Source organism: Phocoena phocoena, chromosome 2, assembly GCF_963924675.1.
Source record: "Phocoena phocoena chromosome 2, mPhoPho1.1, whole genome shotgun sequence".
In the NCBI taxonomy this organism is placed as follows: Eukaryota; Metazoa; Chordata; class Mammalia; order Artiodactyla; family Phocoenidae; genus Phocoena; species Phocoena phocoena.
This window is the reverse complement of record NC_089220.1, coordinates 86,691,400-86,713,993: the sequence shown is the minus strand read 5'-3', so window position 1 is coordinate 86,713,993 and position 22,594 is coordinate 86,691,400. Positions and strand designations below refer to the sequence as shown.

The 22,594-nt window shown below is 40.0% G+C and overlaps 1 protein-coding gene across 2 annotated transcripts in view; it reads right to left on the bottom strand.

The window, feature by feature from the left end:
• The window catches only part of WDR76 (WD repeat domain 76), a 70,624-nt gene that overhangs the window by 31,916 nt on the left and 16,114 nt on the right, over positions 1 to 22,594 (bottom strand). For both annotated transcript variants that reach the window (XM_065872185.1, XM_065872186.1), the window contains exon 4: positions 22,210 to 22,265. In XM_065872185.1, the coding sequence (XP_065728257.1) occupies positions 22,210 to 22,265 (56 nt within the window). The remainder of the gene's footprint in view (positions 1 to 22,209; positions 22,266 to 22,594) is intronic.

The window sequence follows — 22,594 nt, the reverse complement described above, 5'->3', positions numbered from 1 at the left end:
TGTAAGATTTATATCCAGGAGCTTGACCAGGCCCTCAAAGTAAATATCAGAGAAAATCTCCTCATGCTTCTAGCAGGGGGAGGAGAAAAGGAAGAATTTTGAAATAGGCCAGCACTCTGTTCTGCCCTCAGGAGAAATCAGTTAACCAGAGCCTAACCTGCTAGGGTATTGTCAGAGGCTAACTGACCTGGGGAAGGGAAATACCCAACAGCAGCCCACTCTTGCCATCTTGTCCAACCTAAGGAGAGAGGAAAAAAACTAAAACACTTGTGAAGTTCACAATCCAAAGATATAGGTTCAGTCAGAGACTGAGAACTAATAACAAGACTACAGAATGCTCCCCTCCCCCAACATCTCACCACCACATTGCTAAAGACCTATTTATAACAGTTACTTTTTCTTGGTACATCATGTCCAGTTATCAAGAAAAAATTACAAGACACACTGAAAAGCAAAAAACACAATTTAAAGAAACAGAGCAAGCTTCAAAACCAGACATGGCAGAAATGTTGAAATTACCACACTAAGAATTTAAAACAACTGTGATTAACATGCTAAGGGCTCCAATGGATAAAACAGACACCATGAAAGAACAGATAAGCAATGTCAACAGAAGGATGTAAATACTAAGAAAGAACCAAAAAGAAATGCCAGAGATCAAAAACACTATAATAGAAATGAAGAATGCCTTTGATGGGCTCAGTAATAGACTGGACATGGCTGAGGAAAGAATCTCCGACCTTGGGGATATCTCAATAGGAATCTCTAAAACTGAAAAGCAAGGAGAAAAAGACAAAAAACAGAACAGAATAACCAAGAACGTAGATAACAAAAAAGTATAACATATAAATAATGGGAATACAAGAAAGAAAAAAAGTAACAGAAGAAATATTTGAAATAATAACTGAAAATTCCCCCAAATTAGTGTCAGACACCAAACCACAGATCTAGAAAGCTCAGAGAACATCAAGCAAGATAAATGCAAAAACAAAAATGAAAACAAACAAAGAAATCCTACAACTAGGCAATTCATTTCCAAACTACAGAAAAATCAAAGATAAAATCCTGAAAGGAGCCAGAAGGAAAAACCACTTTACCTACAGAGAACAAAGATTGAAATTAAATCTATCTTCTCAGAAACCATGCAGGCAAGGAGAGAGTGAAAATATTTAAAGTGTTGAGAGAAAAGAAAAACCCAACCTAGAATTCTGTACCCTGGGAAGTTATCCATCAAAGGAAAAGCAAATTAGGAACTTCTGAGACAGTGAACACGGAGAGATGCTAGAAGAGTGATGCTCTCAGAGAGAGATGGAAGCTCCGTGCCATTTCCCCATGCCTTGCCTGATGCATCTATCCCATCTGGCTGGTCCTGAGTCATATCCATTGTAATAAACAGCACAAGGTGAGTGGTGCTCTTGAGAACCTTCTGTGATTACTACTCACACCTTTTCCAGGGACACTTTCTTAAAAGGACCAACAAGCATCCAGTTTACTCAGATATAATCCCAGATTCATGGAGTTGTTGCTGACCAGATTACACCTGTATCACTAAGACTGGAGTTTCCAGACAAAAAGACAAGATGGCACAGTAGAAGGAACTGAGCTCACCTCTTCTTACATAATCACCAAAATCACAACTAACTGCTGAACAACCATCAACAAAAACACGCTGGAAGCTACGAAAAGATACCCTACATCCAAAGACAAAGAAGAAGCCACAAGGAGCTGGTACAAGGGGCACAATCACAATAAAATCAAATCCCATATCTGCCAGGTGGATGACTAACAAACTGGAAAATAATTATACCACAGAAGTTCTCCCACAGGAGGGAGAACCCCACATCAGCATCTACAGCCTGGGTTTCTGGCAATGGGAGAAGAAGCCCCCAGAGAACCTGGTTTTGAAGGCCAGTTTGATCGCAGGAATTCCACAGGACTGGGGAAACACAAATTCCACTCTTGGAGGGCACACACAAGGTCTCATGTGCACCAGGACTCAGGGAAAAAAGCAGTGACCTCATAAGAGACTGTGCCAGACCTACCTGCCAATAATGGAGGGTCTCCATTGGAGGCAGGGGTGGCTGTGGCTCACTGCAGGGACAAAGACACTGGCAGCAGTAGTTCTGGGGAGTACTCATCAGTGTGAGCCTTCCTGGAGGCCACCAATTTCTCACCAAGACCTGGCCCCACCCAACAACCTGAAGCTTCCATTACTGGGACCCCATGGCCAAACAACCAACAGGGTGGGACACAGCCCCACCCATCAGCAGACAGGCTACTTAAAGTCTTCCTGACCACACAGCTGCCCACTAAACACACAGCATGACCCAACCCTGCCCAACAGAGGGACAAGACCCAGCTCCACACCCCAGTGGGCAGTAACCAGTCCCTCCCACCAGAAAGCCTGCACAAGCCTCTTAGACAGCCTTATCCACCAGGGAGCAGGCAGAAGAAGGAAGAAGAAATACAACCCTGTAGCCTGCATAATGGACACCGCAATCACAGGAAGTTAGACAAAATGAGACAGGAGAGAAACATATCCCACACTAAGGAACATGATAAAAGCCCAGAAGAACAATTAAATGAAGTGGAGAAAGGCAATCTACCTGAAAAAGAATTCAGAGTAATGATAGTGTAGATGATCCAAGATCTCAGAAAAAGAATGGAGGTACAGATTCAGAAGATACAAGAAATGTTTAATGAAGAGCTAGAACTAAACAACAAACAAACAGAAATGGACAATACAGTAACTGAAATGAAAAATACACTAGAAGGGGGCTTCCCTGGTGGCGCAGTGGTTGAGAGTCCGCCTGCCGATGCAGAGGACACAGGTTCGTGCCCCGGTCTGGGAAGATTCCACATGCCACAGAGCAGCTAGGTCCGTGAACCATGGCCACTGAGCCTGCGTGTCCGGAGCCTGTGCTCCACAATGGAAGAGGCCACAACAGTGAGAGGCCCGGGTACAGGAAAAAAAAAAAAAAAACACTAGAAGGAAGCACCAACAGAATAACTGAGGCAGAAGAAAGAATGAGCAAGCTAGAAGAAAGAATGGTGGAAATCACTGCTGCAGAATAAAATAAAAAATAAAAAGAAATGAGGAAAGATGGTGGAGGAGTAAGACGTGGAGATCACCTTCCTCCCCACAAATACATCAAAACTACATCTACATGTGGAACAATTCCTATAGAACACATACTGAATGCTGGCAGAAGACCTCAGACTTCCCAAAAGGCAAGAAACTCCCCACATACCTGGGTAGGGCAAAAGGAAAAGCAAAGACAAAAGAATAGGGATGGGACCTGTACCTCTGGGAGGGAGCTGTGAAGGAGGAAAAGTTTCCACACACTAGGAAGCCCCTTCACTGGTGGGGATTGGGGGAGATGGAAGTTTCGGAGCCACGGAGGAGAGCAGAGCAACAGGGGTGGAGAGGGCAAAGCGGAGAGATTCCTGCACAGAGGATTGGTGCCAACAGTACTCACCAGCCTGAGAGGCTTATCGGCTCACACACCGGGGTGGGCGGGGGCTGGGAGCTGAGGCTCGGACTTCAGAGTTAAGATCCCAAGGAGAGAACTAGGGTTGGCTGTGTGAACACAGCCTGAAGGGGGATAGTGCACCACAGCTAGCCAGAAGGGAGTCTGGGAAAAAATCTGGACCTGCCTAAAAGGCAAGAGACCATTGTTTCAGGGTGCACGAAGAGAGATGATTCAGAGCACCGCCTAAATGAGCTTCAGAGACAGGTGCGAGCCGCGGCTATCAGCAGGGACACCAGAGACGGGCATGAAATGCTAAGGCTGCTGCTGCAGCCATCAGGAAGCCTGTGTGCAAACACAGGTCACTATCCATACCTCCCCTCCTGGGAGCCTGTGCAGCCCACCACTGTAGGGTCCCATGATCCAGGGACAATTTCCATGGAAGAACACATGGCATGCCTCACACTGTTGCAACGTCACACCGGCCTCTGCCACCACAGGCTCTCCCTGCATTCCATACCACTCCCTCCCCCAAGTCTGAGTGAGCCAGAGCCCCCTAACCAGCCACTCCTTTAACCTGTCCTGTCTGGGTGAAGAGATGCCCTCAGGTGAGCTACACGCAGAGATGGGGCCAAATCCAAAGCTGAACCCCAGGAGCTGTGTGAACAAAGAAGAGAAAGGGAAATTTCTCCCAGCAGCCTCAGGAGCAGCAGATTAAATCTCCACAGTCAACGTGATGTACCCTGTATCTGTGAAATGACAACAAATCATCCCAAAATTGACACAGTGGACTATGGGAGCAACTGTAGACTTGGGGTTTGCTTTCAGTATCTCATTTGTTTCTGGTTTTATGTTTCTTTTAGTTTAGTATTTACAGCTTATTATAACTGGTAGATTTGTTTACTGATTTGGTTGCCCTCTTCTTTTTTACATTTTATATAATTTTTTTCCCTTTTTCTCTTTTTGTGAGTGTGCATGTGTATGCTTCTTTGTGTGATTTTGTCTGTATAGCTTTGCTTTTGCCATTTGTCCTAGGGTTCTGACTGTCCGTTTTGTTTTTTGTTTTGTTTTGTTTTTTTGCGGTACGTGGGCCTCTCACTGTTGTGGCCTCTCCCGTTGCGGAGCACAAGGCTCTGGACACACAGGCTCAGCAGCCATGGCTCACGGGCCCAGCTGCTCCACGGCATGTGGGATCTTGCCAGACCAGGGCACGAACCCATGTCCCCTGCATCGGCAGGCGGACTCTCAACCACTGCACCAACAGGGAAGCCCCGTTTTGTTTTTTAGTATACTTTTTAGCGCTTGCTATCATTGGTGAATTTGTTTTTTGGTTTGGTTGCTCTCTTCTTTCTCTCTCCTTTTTTTTATTACTTTTTTTTTTTAATTTTTTTCTATTTTAATAACTTTATTTTACTTTATTTTTTTTTTCCTTTCTTTCATTCTTTTTCTCCCTTTTCTTCTGACCCATGTGGCTGACAGGGTCTTGGTGCTCTGGCCAGATGTCAGTCCTGAGCCTCTGAGGTGGGAGAGCGTAGTTCAGGACACTGGTCCACCAAAGACCTCCCAGCCCCACGTAACATCAAACAACAAAAGCTCTCCCACAGATCTCCATCTCAACGTTAAGAACCAGTTCCACTCAACGAACAGCAAGCTACACTGCTGGACACCCTATAGCAAACAACTAGCAACACAGGAACACAACCCCACTCATTAGCAGAGAGGCTGCCTAAAATAATAATAAGGTCACGGACACCCCAAAACACACCACCGGATGTGGTCCTGCCCACCAGAAAGACAAGATCCAGCCTCATCCACCAGAACACAGGAACCAGTCCCCTCCACCAGGAAGCCTACACAACCCACTGAACCAACCTTACCCACTGGGGACAGATACCAAAAATAATGGGACCTATGAACCTGCAGCCTGTGAAAGGGAGACCACGAACAGTAAGTTAAGCCAAAATGAGAAGGCACAGAAATACAAAGCAGATGAAGGAGCAAGGTAAAAACCCACTAGACAAAACAAATGAAGAGGAAACAGTCCACCTGAAAAAGAATTCAGAGTAATAATAATAAAGGTGATCCAAAATAATGGAAATAGAATGGAGAAAATACAAGAAATGTTTAACAAGGAACTAGAAGAACTAAAGAGCGAACAAACAAGGAAAAACAACACAATAAATATAATTTAAAAACTCTGGAAGGAATCAATAGCAGAATAACTGAGGCAGAAGAATGGATAGGTGACCTGGAAGATAAAAGAGTGGAAATAACTACTGCAGAGCAGAATAAAGAGAAAAAACATCAAAAGAATTGAGGACAATCTCAGAGACCTCTGGGACAATATTAAACACACCAACATTTGAATTATACAGGTCCCAGAAGAAGAAGAGAAAAAAAAAAAGGGACTGAGAAACTAATAAGAACCTGCTGTATAAAAAATAAAATAAAATTCAAAAATTCCCCCCCAAAAAATTAAATACAAAGAAAAAATATTAAAAGCAGCAAGGGAAAAGCAACAACATACAAGGGAATCCCCATAAGGTTAACAGCTGATCTTTCAGCAGAAACTCTGCAAGCCAGAAGGGAGTGGCATGGTATAATTAAAATGATGAAAGGGAAGAACCTACAACCAAGATTACTCTACCCAGCAAGGATCTCATTCAGATTCGAGGGAGAAATTAAAACCTTTACAAACAAGCAAAACCTAAGAGAATTCAGCACCACCAAACCAGCTCTACAACAAATGCTAAATGAACTTCTCTCAACAGGAAACACAAGAGGAGGAAAAGACTTACAATAACAAACACAAAACAATTTAAAAACTGGTAATAGGAACACACATATGGATAATTATGCTCCAAACAAAAGACATACACTAGCTGAATGGAAACAAAAACAAGACCCAAACATACGCTGTCTACAAGAACTCACTTCAGACCTACGGACACATACAGACTGAAAGTGAGGGGATGGAAAAAGATATTCCATGTAAATGGAAATCAAAAGAAAGCTGGAATAGCAATTCTCATATCAGACAGACTTTAAAATAAAGACTATTACAAGAGACAAAGAAGGACACTACATAATGATCAAGGGATCAATCCAAGAAGAAGATATAACACTTGTAACTATTTATGCACCCAACATAGGAGCACCTCAATACATAAGGCAAATGCTAACAGCCATAAAAGGGGAAATTGACAGTAACACAATCATAGTAGGGGACTTTAACACCCCACTTTCACCAATGGAAAGATCATCCAAAATGAAAATAAATAAGGAAACACACGTTTTAAATGATACATTAAACAAGATGGACTTAATTGATATTTATAGGACATTCCATCCAAAAACAACAGATTACACTTTCTTCTCAAGTGCTCATGGAACATTCTCCAGGATAGATCACATCTTGGGTCACAAATCAAGCCTCACAAACTTGAGAAAGTAAAAATCGTATCAAACATCATTTCCAACCACAACGCTGTAAGATTAGAAATCAATTGAACAAAAAAAAAAAAGTATAAAAAAACACAAACAGGGGCTTCCCTAGTGGCGCAGTGGTTGAGAGTCCATCTGCCGATGCAGGGGATACGGGTTCATGCCCCAGTCTGGGAGGATCCCACATGCCGTGGAGTGGCTGGGCCCGTAAGCCATGGACGCTGAGCCTGCACGTCCAGAGCCTGTGCTCCTCAACGGGAGAGGCCACAACAGTGAGAAGGCCGCGTACAGCAAAAAAAAAAAAAAACAAAAAAAAACCCCACAAACACATAGAGGCTAAACAATGCACTGCTAAATAACCAAGAGATCATAAAGAAATCAAAGAATAAAGAAAAGAATACACAGTAACAAATGACAATGAAAACATGATGACCCAAAACCTATGGGACACAAAAAAAGCACTTCTGTAGGGAACTTTATAGCAATTCAATCTCACCTCAAGAAACAACAAAAAACTCAAATAAACAATCTAAACTTACACCTAAAGCAATTAGAGTAAGAAGAACAAAAAAAACCCCAAATTTAGCAAAAGGAAAGAAATCATAAAGATCAGATCAGAAATAAATAAAAAAGAAATGAAGTAAACCATAGCAAAGATCAATAAAACTAAAAGCTGGTTCTTTGAGAAGATAAACAAAATTGAAAAACCATTAGCCAGACACATCAAGAAGAAAAGGGAGAAGACTCAAATCAACAGAATTAGAAATGAAAAAGGAGAAGTAACAACTGACACTGCAGAAATACAAAGGATCATGAGAGATTACTACAAGCAACTATATGCCAATAAAATGGACAACCTGGAAGAAATGGACAAATTCTTAGAAAAGCACAACCTTCCGAGACTGAACCAGGAAGAAATAGAAAATATGAACAGATGAATCACAAGCACTGAAATTGAAATTGTGATTAAAAATCTTCCAGCAAATAAAGGCCCAGGAGGGACTTCACTGGTGGAGCAGTGGTTAAGAATCCACCTGCCAATGCAGGGGACATGGGGTTCAAGCCCTGGTCCGGGAAGATCCCACATGCCGCAGAGCAGCTAAGCCCGTGCACCACAACAACTGAGTCTGTGCTCTAGAGCACATGAGCCACAACTACTGAGCCCACATGCCACAACTACTGGAGCCCACACACCTAGAGCCTTTGCTCCACAACAAGAGAAGCCACTGCAATGAGAAGCCCACACACCGCAGCAAAGAGTAGCCCCCACTCACCAAAACTAAAGAAAGCCCGCACGCAGCAACGAATACCAAACACAACCAAAAATAAATAAATAAATAAACAAACAAACAAACTAAAGGCCAAGGACCAGATGGCTTCACAGACGAATTCTACCAAACATTTAGCGAAGAGCTAACATCTATCCTTCTCAAACTCTTCCAAAATACAGCAGAGGGAGGAACACTCCCAAACTCATTCTACAAGGCAACCATCACCCTGATACCAAAACCAGACAAGGATGACACAAAAAAAGAAAACTACAGGCCAATATCACTGATGAACATAGATGCAAAAATCCTTAACAAAATACTAGCAGTTTGTCCTATAGTTTCTTAACTATAAATGAAAAATGGATCTTGAAAATTACACATATTGGTTTTTTCACTTGATATATCTGATTTGTGCTCCTCCAAAAAAAAAAATACTAGCAAACAATTCAACAGCACATTAAAAGAATCATACACAAAGGGCTTCCCTGGTGGTGCAGTGGTTGAGAATCTGCCTGCCAATGCAGGGGACACGGGTTTGAGATCTGGTCTGGGAGGATCCCACATGCCGTGGAGCAACTGGGCCCGTGAGCCACAACTACTGAGCCTGCGAGTCTGGAGTGTGTGCTCCTCAACAAGAGAGGCTTTGACAGTGAGAGGCCCGCACACCATGATGAAGAGTGGCACCCACTTCCCACAACTAGAGAAAGCCCTCGCACAAAAATGAAGACCCAACACAGCCAAAAATTAATTAATTAATTTTTTTAAAAAAGAATCATACACCATGATCAAGTGGGTTTTATCCCCAGAAGGCAAGGATTCTTCAATATACACAAATCAATCAGTGTAATAAACCATATTAACAAATTCAGGGAGAACAACTATATGATCATCTTAATAGATGCAGAAAAAGCTTTCAACAAAATTCAGCACCCATTTATGATAAAAACCCTCCAGAATGTAGGCACAGAGGGAACTTACCTCAACATAATAAAGGCCATATATCACAAACCCACAGCCAACATTGTTCTCAATGGTGAAAAACTGAAAACATTTCCACTAAGATCAGGAACAAGACAAGACTGCCCACTCTCACCACTATTATTCAACATAGTTTTGAAAGTTTTAGCCACAGCAATCAGAGAAGAAAAAGAAATAAAAGGAATCCAAATCGGAAAAGAAGAAGTAAAACTGTCACTGTTTGCAGATGACGCAATACTATACATAGAGATGGTGAGATATACCATGCTCTTGGATTGGAAAAATCACTATTGTGAAAATGACTATTCTACCCAAAGCAATCTACAGATTCAATGCAATGTCTATCAAATTACCAATGGCATTTTTCACAGAACTAGAACAAAAAATCTTAAAATTTGTATGGACACACAGAAGACCCTGAATAGCCAAAGCAATATTGAGGAAGAAAAATGGAGCTGGAGGAATCAAGACTCCCAGACATCAGACTATACTACAAACCTACAGTAATCAAGACAGTATGGTACGGGCACAAAAACAGAAATATAGATCAATGGAACAGGATAGAAAGCTCAGAGATAAACCCACACACATATGGTCACCTTATTTTTGATAAAGGAGGCAAGAATATACAATAGAGAAAAGACAATAAGTGGTGCTGGGAAAACTGGACAGCTACATGTAAAAGAATGAAATTAGAACACTTCCTAACACCATACACAAAAATAAACTCAAAATGGATTAAAGACCTAAATGTAAGACAAGATACTATAAAACTCTTAGAGGAAAACATAGGAAAAACACTGACGTAAACCACAGCAAGATCTTTTTGACTCACCTCCTAGAGTAATGAAAATAAAATCAAAAATAAGCAAATGGGCGGTCCCTGGTGGTGCAGTGGTTGAGAGTCCGCCTGCCAATGCAGGGGACACGGGTTCATACCCCAGTCCGGGAGGATCCCACACGTTGCGGAGCGGCTGGGCCCGTGAGCCATGGCTGCTGAGCCTGCGTGTCTGGAGCCTGTGCTCCGCAACAGGAGAGGCCACAGCAGTGAGAGGCCCGTGTACCACAAAAAAAAAAAAAAAAAAAAGGACCTAATTAAACTTAAAAGCTTTTGCACAGCAAAGGAAACCATAAACAAGACGAAAAGACAACCCTCAGAATGGGAGAAAATATTTGCAAATGAAGCAACTGACAAAGGATTAATCTCCAAAATATACAAACAGCTCATGCACCTCAATATCAAAACAACAAACAACCCAATCCAAAAATGGGCAGAAGACCTAAATAGACATTTCTCCAAAGAAGACATACAGATGGCCAAGAGGCACATGAAAAGATAATCAACATCACTAATCATTAGAGAAATGCAAATCAAAACTACAATGAGGTATCACCTCATACCAGTGAAAATGGCCATCATCAAAAAATCTACAAACAATAAATGCTGGAGAGGGTGTAGAGAAAAGGGAACCCTCTTGAACTGTTGGTGAGAATATAAATTGATACAGCCACCATGGAGAACAGTAAGGAGCTTCCTTAAAAAACTAAAAACAGAACTACCACATGACCCAGCAATCCCCCTACTGGGCATATACCCTGAGAAAACCATAATTCAAAATGACACATGTACCCCAATGTTCACTGCAGCACTATTTACAACAGCCAAGACATGAAAACAATCTAAATGTCCAATGACAGATGAGTGGATAAAGAAGATGTGGGAACCCCGTCCTGTCTGAGCGAAAAAACAGACGCCCTCCAGCGACCTACACGCAGAGGCAGGGCCAAATCCAAAGCTGAGCTCCTGTGAGCTGTGAGAACAAAGAAGAGAAAGGGAAATCTCTCCCAGCAGCCACAGAAGCAGCGGATTAAAGCTCCACAATCAACTTGATATACCCTGCATCTGTGGAATACCTGAATAGACAAGGAATGATCCCAAATTGAAGAGGTGGAATTTAGGAGCGAGATCTATGATTTTTTTCCCTTTTCCTCTTTTGGTGAATGTGTACGTGTATGCTTCTGTGTGACATCTAGTCTGTATACTCTAGCTTCCACCATTTGTCCTAGGGCTCTATCCGTCCATGACTTTTTTTTAAAAATTCCTTTTCTTAATAATTAAGTTTAATTGTAATAACTTTATTATACTTTACCTTCGTTCTTTCTTTCTTTCCTTCCTTCCCTCCCTCCTTTAGACAACGAATCACCCCAAATTGAGGAGGTGGTCTCAGGGAGCAGGATTTATGATTTTTCCCCCTTTACCTCTTTTTGTGAAGGTGTATGTGTATGCTTCTGTGTAAGATTTTCTCTGTATAGCTTTGCTTCCAACATTTGTCCTAAGGTTCTATCCATCCCTTTTTTTTTTTTCTAAATATTTTTTAATTCAATAACTATATTATACTTTATTTTATTTTTACTGTATCATCTTTCTTTCTGTCTTTTTTTTCCTTCTTTCCCTCCTTCCTTCCTTCCTCCCTCCCTCCCTCCCTCCTTTCTTTCCTTCTTTGCTTCTTTCTTCCTTCCTTCCTTTCCTCCTTTCCCTCTTTCTTTACTCATACTTCTACTAATTCTCCCTACTTTTTCTCCCTTTTATTCTGAGCTGTGTGGATGAAAGGCTCTTGGTGCTCCAGCCAGGAGTCAGGGCTCTGCCTCTGAGGTAGGAGAGCCAACTTCAGGACACTGGTCAACAAGAGACCTCCCAGCTCCACATAATATTAAACGGTGGAAATATCCCAGAGACCTCCATCTTAACACCAGCACCCAGCTTCACTCAACAACCAGCAAGCCACAGTGCTGGACAACCTATGCCAAACAACTAGCAAAACAGGAACACAACCCCACCCATTAGCAGAGAGGCTGCCTAAAATCATAATAAGGCCACAGACACCCCAAAACACACCACCAGACGTGAACCTGCCCACTAGAGAGACAAGATCCAGCCTCATCCAGCACAACACAGGCACTAGTCCCCTCCACCAGGAAGCCTACACAACCCACTGAAACAACCTTAGCCACTGGAGATAGACATCAAAAACAACGGGAACTACGAACCTGCAGCCTGCAAAAAGGAGACCCCAAACACAGTAAGCAAAATGAGAAGACAGAAAAACACACAGCAGATGAAGGAGCAAGATAAAAACCCACCAGACCTAACAAATGAAGAGGAAATAGGCAATCTACCTGAAAAAGAATTCAGAATAATGATAGTAAGGATGATCCAAAATCTTGGAAGTAGAATGGACAAAATGCAAGAAACAGTTAACAAGGACCTACAAGAACTAAAGATGAAACAAGCAACGATGAACAATGCAATAAATGAAATTAAAATCACTCTAGATAGGATCAATAGCAGAATAACTGAGGCAGAAGAACGGATAAGTGACCTGGAAGATAAAGTAGTGGAAATAACTACTGCAGAGCAGAATAAAGAAAAAAGAATGAAAAGAACTGAGGACAGTCTCAGAGACCTCTGGGACAACATGAAACGCACCAACATTCGAATTATAGGGGTTCCAGAAGAAGAAGAAAGAAAGAAAGGGACTGAGAAAATATTTGAAGAGATTATAGTTGAAAACTTCCCTAATATGGGAAAGGAAATAGTTAATCAAGTCCAGGAAGCACAGAGGGTCCCATACAGGATAAATACAAGGAGAAACACGCCAAGACACATATTAATCAAACTGTCAAAAATTAAATACAAAGAAAGCATATTAAAAGCAGCAAGGGAAAAACAACAAATAACACACAAGGGAATCCCCATAAGGTTAACAGCTGATCTCTCAGCAGAAACCCTACAAGCCAGAAGGGAGTGGCAGGACATACTGAAAGTGATGAAGGAGAATAGCCTGAAACCAAGACTACTCTACCCAGCAAGGATCTCATTCACATTTGATGGAGAAAATAAAACCTTTACAGACAAGCAAAAGCTGAGAGAGTTCAGCACCACCAAACCAGCTTTACAACAAATGCTAAAGGAACTTCTCTAGACACGAAACACAAGAGAAGGAAATGACCTATAGTAGCGAACCCAAAACAATATATAAAATGGAAATAGGAACATACATATCGATAATTACCTTAAATGTAAATGGACTAAATGCTCCCACCAAAAGACACAGATTGGCTGGATGGATACAAAAACAAGACCCTTATATATGCTGTCTACAAGAGACCCACTTCAGAACTAGAGACACATACAGACTGAAAGTAAGGGGATGGAAAAAGATATTCCATGCAAATGGAAACCAAAAGAAAGCTGGAGTAGCAATTCTCATATCAGACAAAATAGACTTTAAAATAAGGACTATTAAAAGGGACAAAGAAGGACACTACATAATGATCAAGGGATCGATCCAAGAAGAAGATATAACAATTGTAAATATTTATGCACCCAACATAGGAGCACCTCAATACATAAGGCAAATACTAACAACCATAAAAGGGGAGATCAACAGTAACACATTCATAGTAGGGGACTTTAACACCCCACTTTCACCCATGGACAGATCATCCAAAATGAAAATAAATAAGGAAACACAAGCTTTAAATGATACATTAAACAAGATGGACTTAATTGATATTTATAGGACACTCCATCCAAAAACAACAGAATACACATTTTTCTCAAGTGCTCATGGAACATTCTCCAGGATAGATCATATCTTGGGTCACAAATCAAGCCTTGGTAAATTTAAGAAAACTGAAATTGTATCAAGTATCTTTTCCGACCACAACGCCATGAGACTAGATATCAATTACAGGAAAAGATCTGTAAAAAATACAAACACATGGAGGCTAAACAATACACTACTTAATAATGAAGTGATCACTGAAGAAATCAAAGAGGAAATAAAAAAATACCTAGAAACAAATGACAATGGAGACACAACGACCCAAAACCTATGGGATGCAGCAAAAGCAGTCCTAAGGGGGAAGTTTATAGCAATACAAGCCCACCTTAAGAAGCAGGAAACATCTCGAATAAACAACCTAACCTTGCACCTCAAGCAATTAGAGAAAGAAGAACAAAAAAACCCCAAAGCTAGCAGAAGGAAAGAAATCATAAAAATCAGATCAGAAATAAATGAAAAAGAAATGAAGGAAACAATAGCAAAGATCAATAAAACTAAAAGCTGGTTCTTTGAGAAGATAAACAAAATAGATAAACCACTAGCCAGACTCATCAAGAAAAAAAGGGAGAAGACTCAAATCAATAGAATTAGAAATGAAAAAGGAGAAGTAACAACTGACACTGCAGAAATAAAAAAAATCATGAGAGATTACTACAAGCAACTCTATGCAAATAAAATGGACAATCTGGAAGAAATGGACAAATTCTTAGAAATGCACAACCTGCCAAGACTGAATCAGGAAGAAATAGAAAATATGAACAGACCAATCACAAGCACTGAAATTGAAACTGTGATTAAAAACCTTCCAACAAACAAAAGCCCAGGACCAGATGGCTTCACAGGTGAATTCTATCAAACGTTTAGAGAAGAGCTAACACCTATCCTTCTCAAACTCTTCCAAAATATAGCAGAGGGAGGAACACTCCCAAATTCCTTCTACGAAGCCACCATCACCTTGATACCAAAACCAGACAAGGATGTCACCAAGAAAGAAAACTACAGGCCAATATCACTGATGAACATAGATGCAAAAATCCTCAACAAAATACTAGCAAACAGAATCCAACAGCACATTAAAAGGATCATACACCATGATCAAGTGGGGTTTATTCCAGGAATGCAAGGATTCTTCAATATACGCAAATCTATCAATGTGATAAACCATATTAACAAATTGAAGGAGAAAAACCATATGATCATCTCAATAGATGCAGAGAAAGCTTTCGACAAAATTCAACACCCATTTATGATAAAAACCCTCCAGAAAGTAGGCATAGAGGGAACTTTCCTAAACATAATAAAAGCCATATATGACAAGCCCACAGCAAACATCATCCTCAATGGTGAAAAACTGAAAGCATTTCCACTAAGATCAGGAACAAGACAAGGTTGCCCACTCTCACCACTCTTATTCAACATAGTTTTGGAAGTTTTAGCCACAGCAATCAGAGAAGAAAAGGAAATAAAAGGAATCCAAATCGGAAAAGAAGAAGTAAAGCTGTCACTGTTTGCAGATGACATGATACTATACATAGAGAATCCTAAAGATGCTACCAGAAAACTACTAGAGCTAATCAATGAATTTGGTAAAGTAGCAGGATACAAAATTAATGCACAGAAATCTCTGGCATTCCTATATACTAATGATGAAAAATCTGAAAGTGAAATCAAGAAAACACTCCCATTTACCATTGCAACAAAAAGAATAAAATATCTAGGAATAAACCTACCTAAGGATACGAAAGACCTGTATGCAGAAAATTATAAGACACTGATGAAAGAAATTAAAGATGATACAAATAGATGGAGAGATATACCATGTTCTTGGATGGGAAGAATCAACATTGTGAAAATGACTCTACTACCCAAAGCAATCTACAGATTCAATGCAATCCCTATCAAACTACCACTGGCATTTTTCACAGAACTAGAACAAAAAATTTCGCAATTTGTATGGAAACACAAAAGACCCCGAATAGCCAAAGCAATCTTTAGAACGAAAAAAGGAGCTGGAGGAATAAGGCTCCCTGACTTCAGACTATATTACAAAGCAACAGTAATCAAGACAGTATGGTACTGGCACAAAAACAGAAAGATAGATCAGTGGAACAGGATAGAAAGCCCAGAGATAAACCCACGCACATATGGACACCTCATCTTTGATAAAGGAGGCAGGAATGTACAGTGGAGAAAGGACAGCCTCTTCAATAAATGGTGCTGGGAAAACTGGACAGGTACATGTAAAAGTATGAGATTAGATCACTCCCTAACACCATACACAAAAATAAGCTCAAAATGGATTAAAGACCTAAATGTAAGGCCAGAAACTATCAAACTCTTAGAAGAAAACATAGGAAGAACACTCTATGACATAAATCACAGCAAGATCCTTTCTGACCCACCTCCTAGAGTAATGGAAATAAAAACAAAAATAAACAAATGGGACCTAATGAAACTTCAAAGCTTTTGCACAGCAAAGGAAACGATAACCAAGACCAAAAGACAACCCTCAGAATGGGAGAAAACATTTGCAAATGAAGCAACTGACAAAGGATTAATCTCCAAAATTTACAAGCAGCTCATGCAGCTCAATAACAAAAAAACAAACAACCCCATCCAAAAATGGGCAGAAGACCTAAATAGACATTTCTCCAAAGAAGATATACAGAATGCCAACAAACACATGAAAGAATGCTCAACATCATTAATCATTAGAGAAATGCAAATCAAAACTACAATGAGATATCATCTCACACCAGTCAGAATGGACATCATCAAAAAATCAAGAAACAATAAATGCTGGAGAGGGTGTGGAGAAAAGGGGACACTCTTGCACTGCTGGTGGGAATGTGAATTGGTTCAGCCACTGTGGAGAACAGTATGGAGGTTCCTTAAAAAACTACAAATAGAATTACCATATGACCCAGCAATCCCACTACTTGGCATATACCCTGAGAAAACCAAAATTCAAAGAGAGTCATGTACCAAAATGTTCATTGCAGCTCTATTTACAATAGCCAGGACATGGAAACAACCTAAGCGCCCATCATCGGATGAATGGATAAAGAAGATGTGGCACATATACACAATGGAATATTACTCAGCCTTAAAAAGAAATGAAATTGAGCTATTTGTAATGAGATGGATAGACCTAGAATCTGTCATACAGAGTGAAGTAAGTCAGAAAGAAAAAGACAAATACCGTATGCTAACACATATATATGGAATTTAAGGGAAAAAAATGTCATGAAGAACCTAGGGGTAAGATAGGAATAAAGACGCAGACCTACTGGAGAACGGACTTAAGGATATGGGGAGGGGGAAGGGTGAGTTTTGACAGGGCGAGAGAGAGTCATGGACATATACACACTAACAAACGTAGTAAGGTAGATAGCTGGGGGGAAGCAGCCGCAAGGCACAGGGATATTAGCTCGGTGCTTTGGAACAGCCTGGAAGGGTGGGATGGGGAGAGTGGGAGGGAGGGAGACGCAAGAGGGAAGACATATGGGAACATATGTATATGTATAACTGATTCGCTTTGTTATAAAGCAGAAACTAACACACCATTGTGAGGCAATTATACCCCAATAAAGATGTTTAAAAAAAAAAAAAAAAAAAAAAAGAACTGCTGCAAACATTAATGATATCTCTGGCAAATCTTCTTTCAAAAAAAAAAAAAAAAAAAGAAGATGTGGTACATATATACAAAGGAATATTACTCAACCATAAAAAGGAACAAAATTGGGTCATTTGTAGAGATGTGGATGGACCTAGAGTCTGTCATACAGAGTGAAGTAAGTCAGAGAAAAACAAATATCGTATATTAACGCATAAATGTGGAATATAGAAAAATGCTACAGATGAACCTATTTCTAGGGCAGGAATAGAGATGCAGATGTAGAGAACGGACATGTGGATGTGGCGGGGGTGGGGGGGAAGGGTGGGATGAACTGGGAGATTAGGATTGACATATATACACTACAATGTGTAAAACAGATAGCTAGTGGGAACCTGATGTATAGCACAGGGAACTAAGCTTGGTGCTTTGTGATGACCTAGATGGGTGGGATGGGGAGGTGGGGGGTGGGAGGGAGGTCCAAGAGGGAGGGAATATATGTGTACATATAGTTGATTCACTTCGTTGTACAGCAGAAACTAACACAACATTGTAAAGCAATTATACTCCAATTTAAAAAATAAAAGAGGGGACTCACTACAGATCCTATGGACATTAAAAAGGTAATAAAGGAATAATATGAAGAACTCAATGCCCACATATTTGAAAACCTAGATGAAATGGACAAATTCCTTGAAACATACACTTTGCCAAAACTCATACAAGGAACAATCTGAAAAGGCCTGTACTTATTAAAGAAATTGAATTAGTAATTAATAACCTTCCAAAACAGAAAGCATCAGGCTGATACAGGTGCACTAGTGAGTTCTACCACACACTGAAGGGAAAAATTAAACCAATTCTCTACAATCTTTTTCAGAGGACAGAAGCAGAGGGAATACTACCTAACTCATTCTATGAGGCTAACATTACTGTGATACCAAAACCAGACAGACATTACAAGAATAGAAAACTACAGATCAATATCTCTCATGAGCCGAGATGCAAAAAACCTCAACAGAATATTAGTAAATTGAATCCAACAATGTATAAAATGTATTATAAACCACAACCAACTGGAATATATCCCAGGTATGCAACACTAGCTCAACACACAAAAATCAATTAATGTAATCCACCCATCAACAGGCTGAGAAAAAAAATTGCATGATCTTATCAATAAATGCAGGAAAAGCATTTGGCAAATCCCAGCACCCATTCAGAATAAAAATTCTCAGTAAACTGAAAATAGAGGGGAACTTCCTCAACGAAATAAAATCTACAAAAAACCCTATAGCTAACATAATATTTAGTGGTGAGAAATGCCAAGCTTTCCCACTGAGATCAGGTACAAGGCAAGAATGTCCTCTCTCACCACTCCTTACCAATACTGTCGGACTTCCCTGGTAGCGCAGTGGTTGAGAATCCACCTGCCAATGCAGGGGACATGGGTTCGAGCCCTGGTCCAGGAAGATCCCACATGCCGTGGAGCAACAAAGCCCATGCGCCACAACTACTGAGCCTGCACTCTACAGTCGCGAAGCACAACTACTGAGACCACATTCCACAACTACTGAAGCCCGTGCGCCTAGAGCCCGTGCTCCACAACAAGAGAAGCCACCGCAATGAGAAGCCCGCATATCACAAGGAAGAGTAACCCCCTCTCGCCGCGACTAGAGAAAGCCCGTGCGCAGCAACGAAGACCCAACACAGCCAAAAATTAATTAATTAATTAACTAACAACAACAAAAAAATCGCACTGTGGTGAAAGTTCTAGCTAATGCAATAATAGAAGAAAAGGAAATAAATGGTATAAAGATTGGGAAGAAAGAAATAAAACTGTATTTGTTCACAAATGACATGATAGTCTATTTAGAAAATTCTAAAGAATGGATAAAAATATTCCTGGAAGTAATAAGTGATTATAGCAAGGCTGTAGGATACCGGGTTAATATACAAAAGTCAACTGATTTCCTATATACCAGCAAGAAACAAGTGAAATTTGAAATTTAAAATACAACCCATTTAAATTATAAACCAAAAAAAAAAAATACTTAGGCATAAATCTAAGAAAATATTTATAATATTTATATGAGGAAAACTACAAAACTCTGATGATAGAAATCAAAGAACTAAATAAATGGAGAGATTATCCATGTTCTTTGACAAGAAGACATATTGTCAAGATGTCAGTTCTTCCCAACTTAATCTATAGATTCAAAGCAATCCCAATCAAAATCCCAGCAAGTTATTTTGCAGATATTGACAAACTGATTCTACAGTTTATACAGGGAGGCAAAAGACACAGAAGAACTAACACAATATTTAAGGAGAAGAACAAAGTTACAGGACTGACTACCCAATGTCAAAACTTACTTTAAAGCCACAATAAGCAAAACAGTGTGATATTGACAAAAGAAACAATTCAACTGTCCATCAACATAGCACATTCATACAGAAGAAAACACATGATGAAGTAAAGCTGTACACATCAACATGAATGAATTTTAAAACATAAAGATATAAAAATGAGCAAAATAAAATCGCAGAATATAAAAATGGCACATTATATGTCAATATAAAAAACAGGACAAAATAAGCAAAATACTTTTTAAATATACATTCACAGGTGGTAAAACTATAAATAAATGCAAGGAGTGATTATCACAGAATTCAGCATAATGGAACTTCCTTGACAGTCCAGTGGTTAAGAATCAGCCTTCCAATGCAGGGAACATGGGTTCGATCCTTGGTCAGGGAACGAAGATCCCACATGCTGCGGGGCTACTAAGCCCGCGTGCTCTAGAGTCCACGCACCGCAACTACAGAGAAGCCCACGCACTGCAACAAAAGATCCCGTGTGCCACAACTAAGACCCCACACAGCCAAATAAATAAATAAATAAGAATTCACATAATGACTGTTATCTGGAAGGAGGGCCTTAAGAGGCACTATAAATTTCTATTGACCTGGATGGCAAGTACATGGATGGGTGCTTGAATTACTATTATTTTTTCAACTATACAAATACTTCATATGTGGGGACTTCCCTGGTGGCACAGTGATTAAGAATCCGCCTGCCAATACAGGGGACACGGGTTTGATCCCTGGTCTGGGAAGATCCCACATGCCACGGAGCAACTAAGCTCACATGCCACAAGTACTGAGCCTGCACTCTAGAGCCTACTTGCCACAACTACTGAAGCCCGTGTGCCTAGAGCCACTGCTCCACAACAAGAGAACCCACTGCAATGAGAAGCCCGTGCACCACAACAAAGAGTAGCCCCTGCTCACTGCAACTAGAGAAAGTCCACACCCACAGCAACGCAGACCCAATGCAGCCAAAAATAAATAATAAATTTTTTAAAAAATAAATTGATTAATAAAAAAATACTTCACATGTACTTCTTTGTATGTATAATATATTTAGTAATTTTTAAAAACTTAAACCCCTCCAGATTGGCATAATGCCAACTTTACAGATAAGGAAAGAAAATTACATAAATTGTCCAAAGTTAATACCATAGCTATAAGTTGCTGGATTGAAACTTGAAATCATGTTTGCCAAATTTCAAAAGCTATGCTCTTTCCTCTATATTACATAACTTCTGCTCTATCTACTGGATACTAATACTTATACAACTACTAAGTACTGGATTTCTGTGACTTAGGTGAGAAAAACACCACTAATCTTTGCTAATAGGGCTTCCCTTAGTGCAGTGGTTGAGAGTCCGCCTGCCGATGCAGGGGACATGGGTTCGTGCCCCAGTCCGGGAGGGTCCCACATGCCATGGAGCGGCTGGGCCCGTGAGCCATGGCCGCTGAGCCTGCGCGTCCAGAGCCTGTGCTCCGTGGCAGGAGAGGCCACAGCAGTGAGAGGCCCGCGTACCGCAAAAAAAAAAAAAAATCTTTGCTAATAAAAAATATGCAAATATAAGCTAATGACCAATTGACAACAGAACCGGTGCTATTATCTTCCAGTGTTAATGATGTTCCTCCTGTAACAATTTTTCACACTCGCGGATACCTGGTCATAATTAAAGGTTTAGCTTTTCTCAAGCTAGCTAACCTGCATGAGAATCAAACCAATTAAATGATGCTACATTTCATTAGCATCTAGCACTAAAAAAATGGTCTACTGATGCCAAGATTTTCAGTTTCTTCTCTTATACATAAGCCCTGCTAAAATGAAGAGCAGAGAACTTAACCTAAGGAATCCTGGAGTTCAAATCCTGAAGCTTCCACTTAAGAACTACTTTGACCTTGAGCAAATTATCAGTACTTTACCTCTTTGAGCCTGTTTTCTATCCCACAAAATTTTTGCCAGAAATAAATGAGATAATGCAGTATAAAAATTTTAGGTCACTGCACTGTATTTCATAGATGTGCAACAAATGCTCATTTCTTTCCTTTATTCTAGGAATGGGAAAGAAAAAACAAATTGAGAAGCAAAAAGATAGCCAGAAAAATAAAGTAGAAGAATCTTTAAGAACAGTTTCTCAGGCAAAAATAAGAACAATTTAGTGGTAATAAAGATTTCCCTCCATTAGCAGCAGTAATAAATATAAACAAAATTCAGCTCTCAAGATTCTATTTCCTGTATAGTCCTTTGATGAAGATGAGAACTTTACAGTTATTAAAAGGTAGCATTCCCTCAGAGTTCCTATAAAGGATTAAGATTAAATTACATTAAATTACAGAGTTTCTGATCTGCTATTTATTTTACTATGTTGAACCAGTTTTTCAAATTATAAAACTCAGCAATATATCATGGTACAGGAAATGTAAACCAAATCTTTTACCTTTTGGATTCAGGAGGCTGTCTCTTCTTTATCATTTCACGGAGTCTTGCAGCTGACTGCAAAATACACAAAACATACACACGTAAAAAAACACTATCTTATAACTACACAGCTTACCTTCTAAAATATTAGGTATCTGCTACTGTTTCCACACTAAACCAAGATCTATATAGCAACTAAAGAACCGTGAGATATACCTGTTCTTCTAGTAGACATGAGGCAAATACACTATCAATAATAAAGACAAGTATATAATACTATCTAATGTACTGACATTCTGATACCTTGGACCAAGTTGCTAACAAGTTTACATCATTAAACATTTATCAAATATACTACAAATTTAAAAGTTTAAATTCTACTACAGGCAATCCTACTTTGGTGT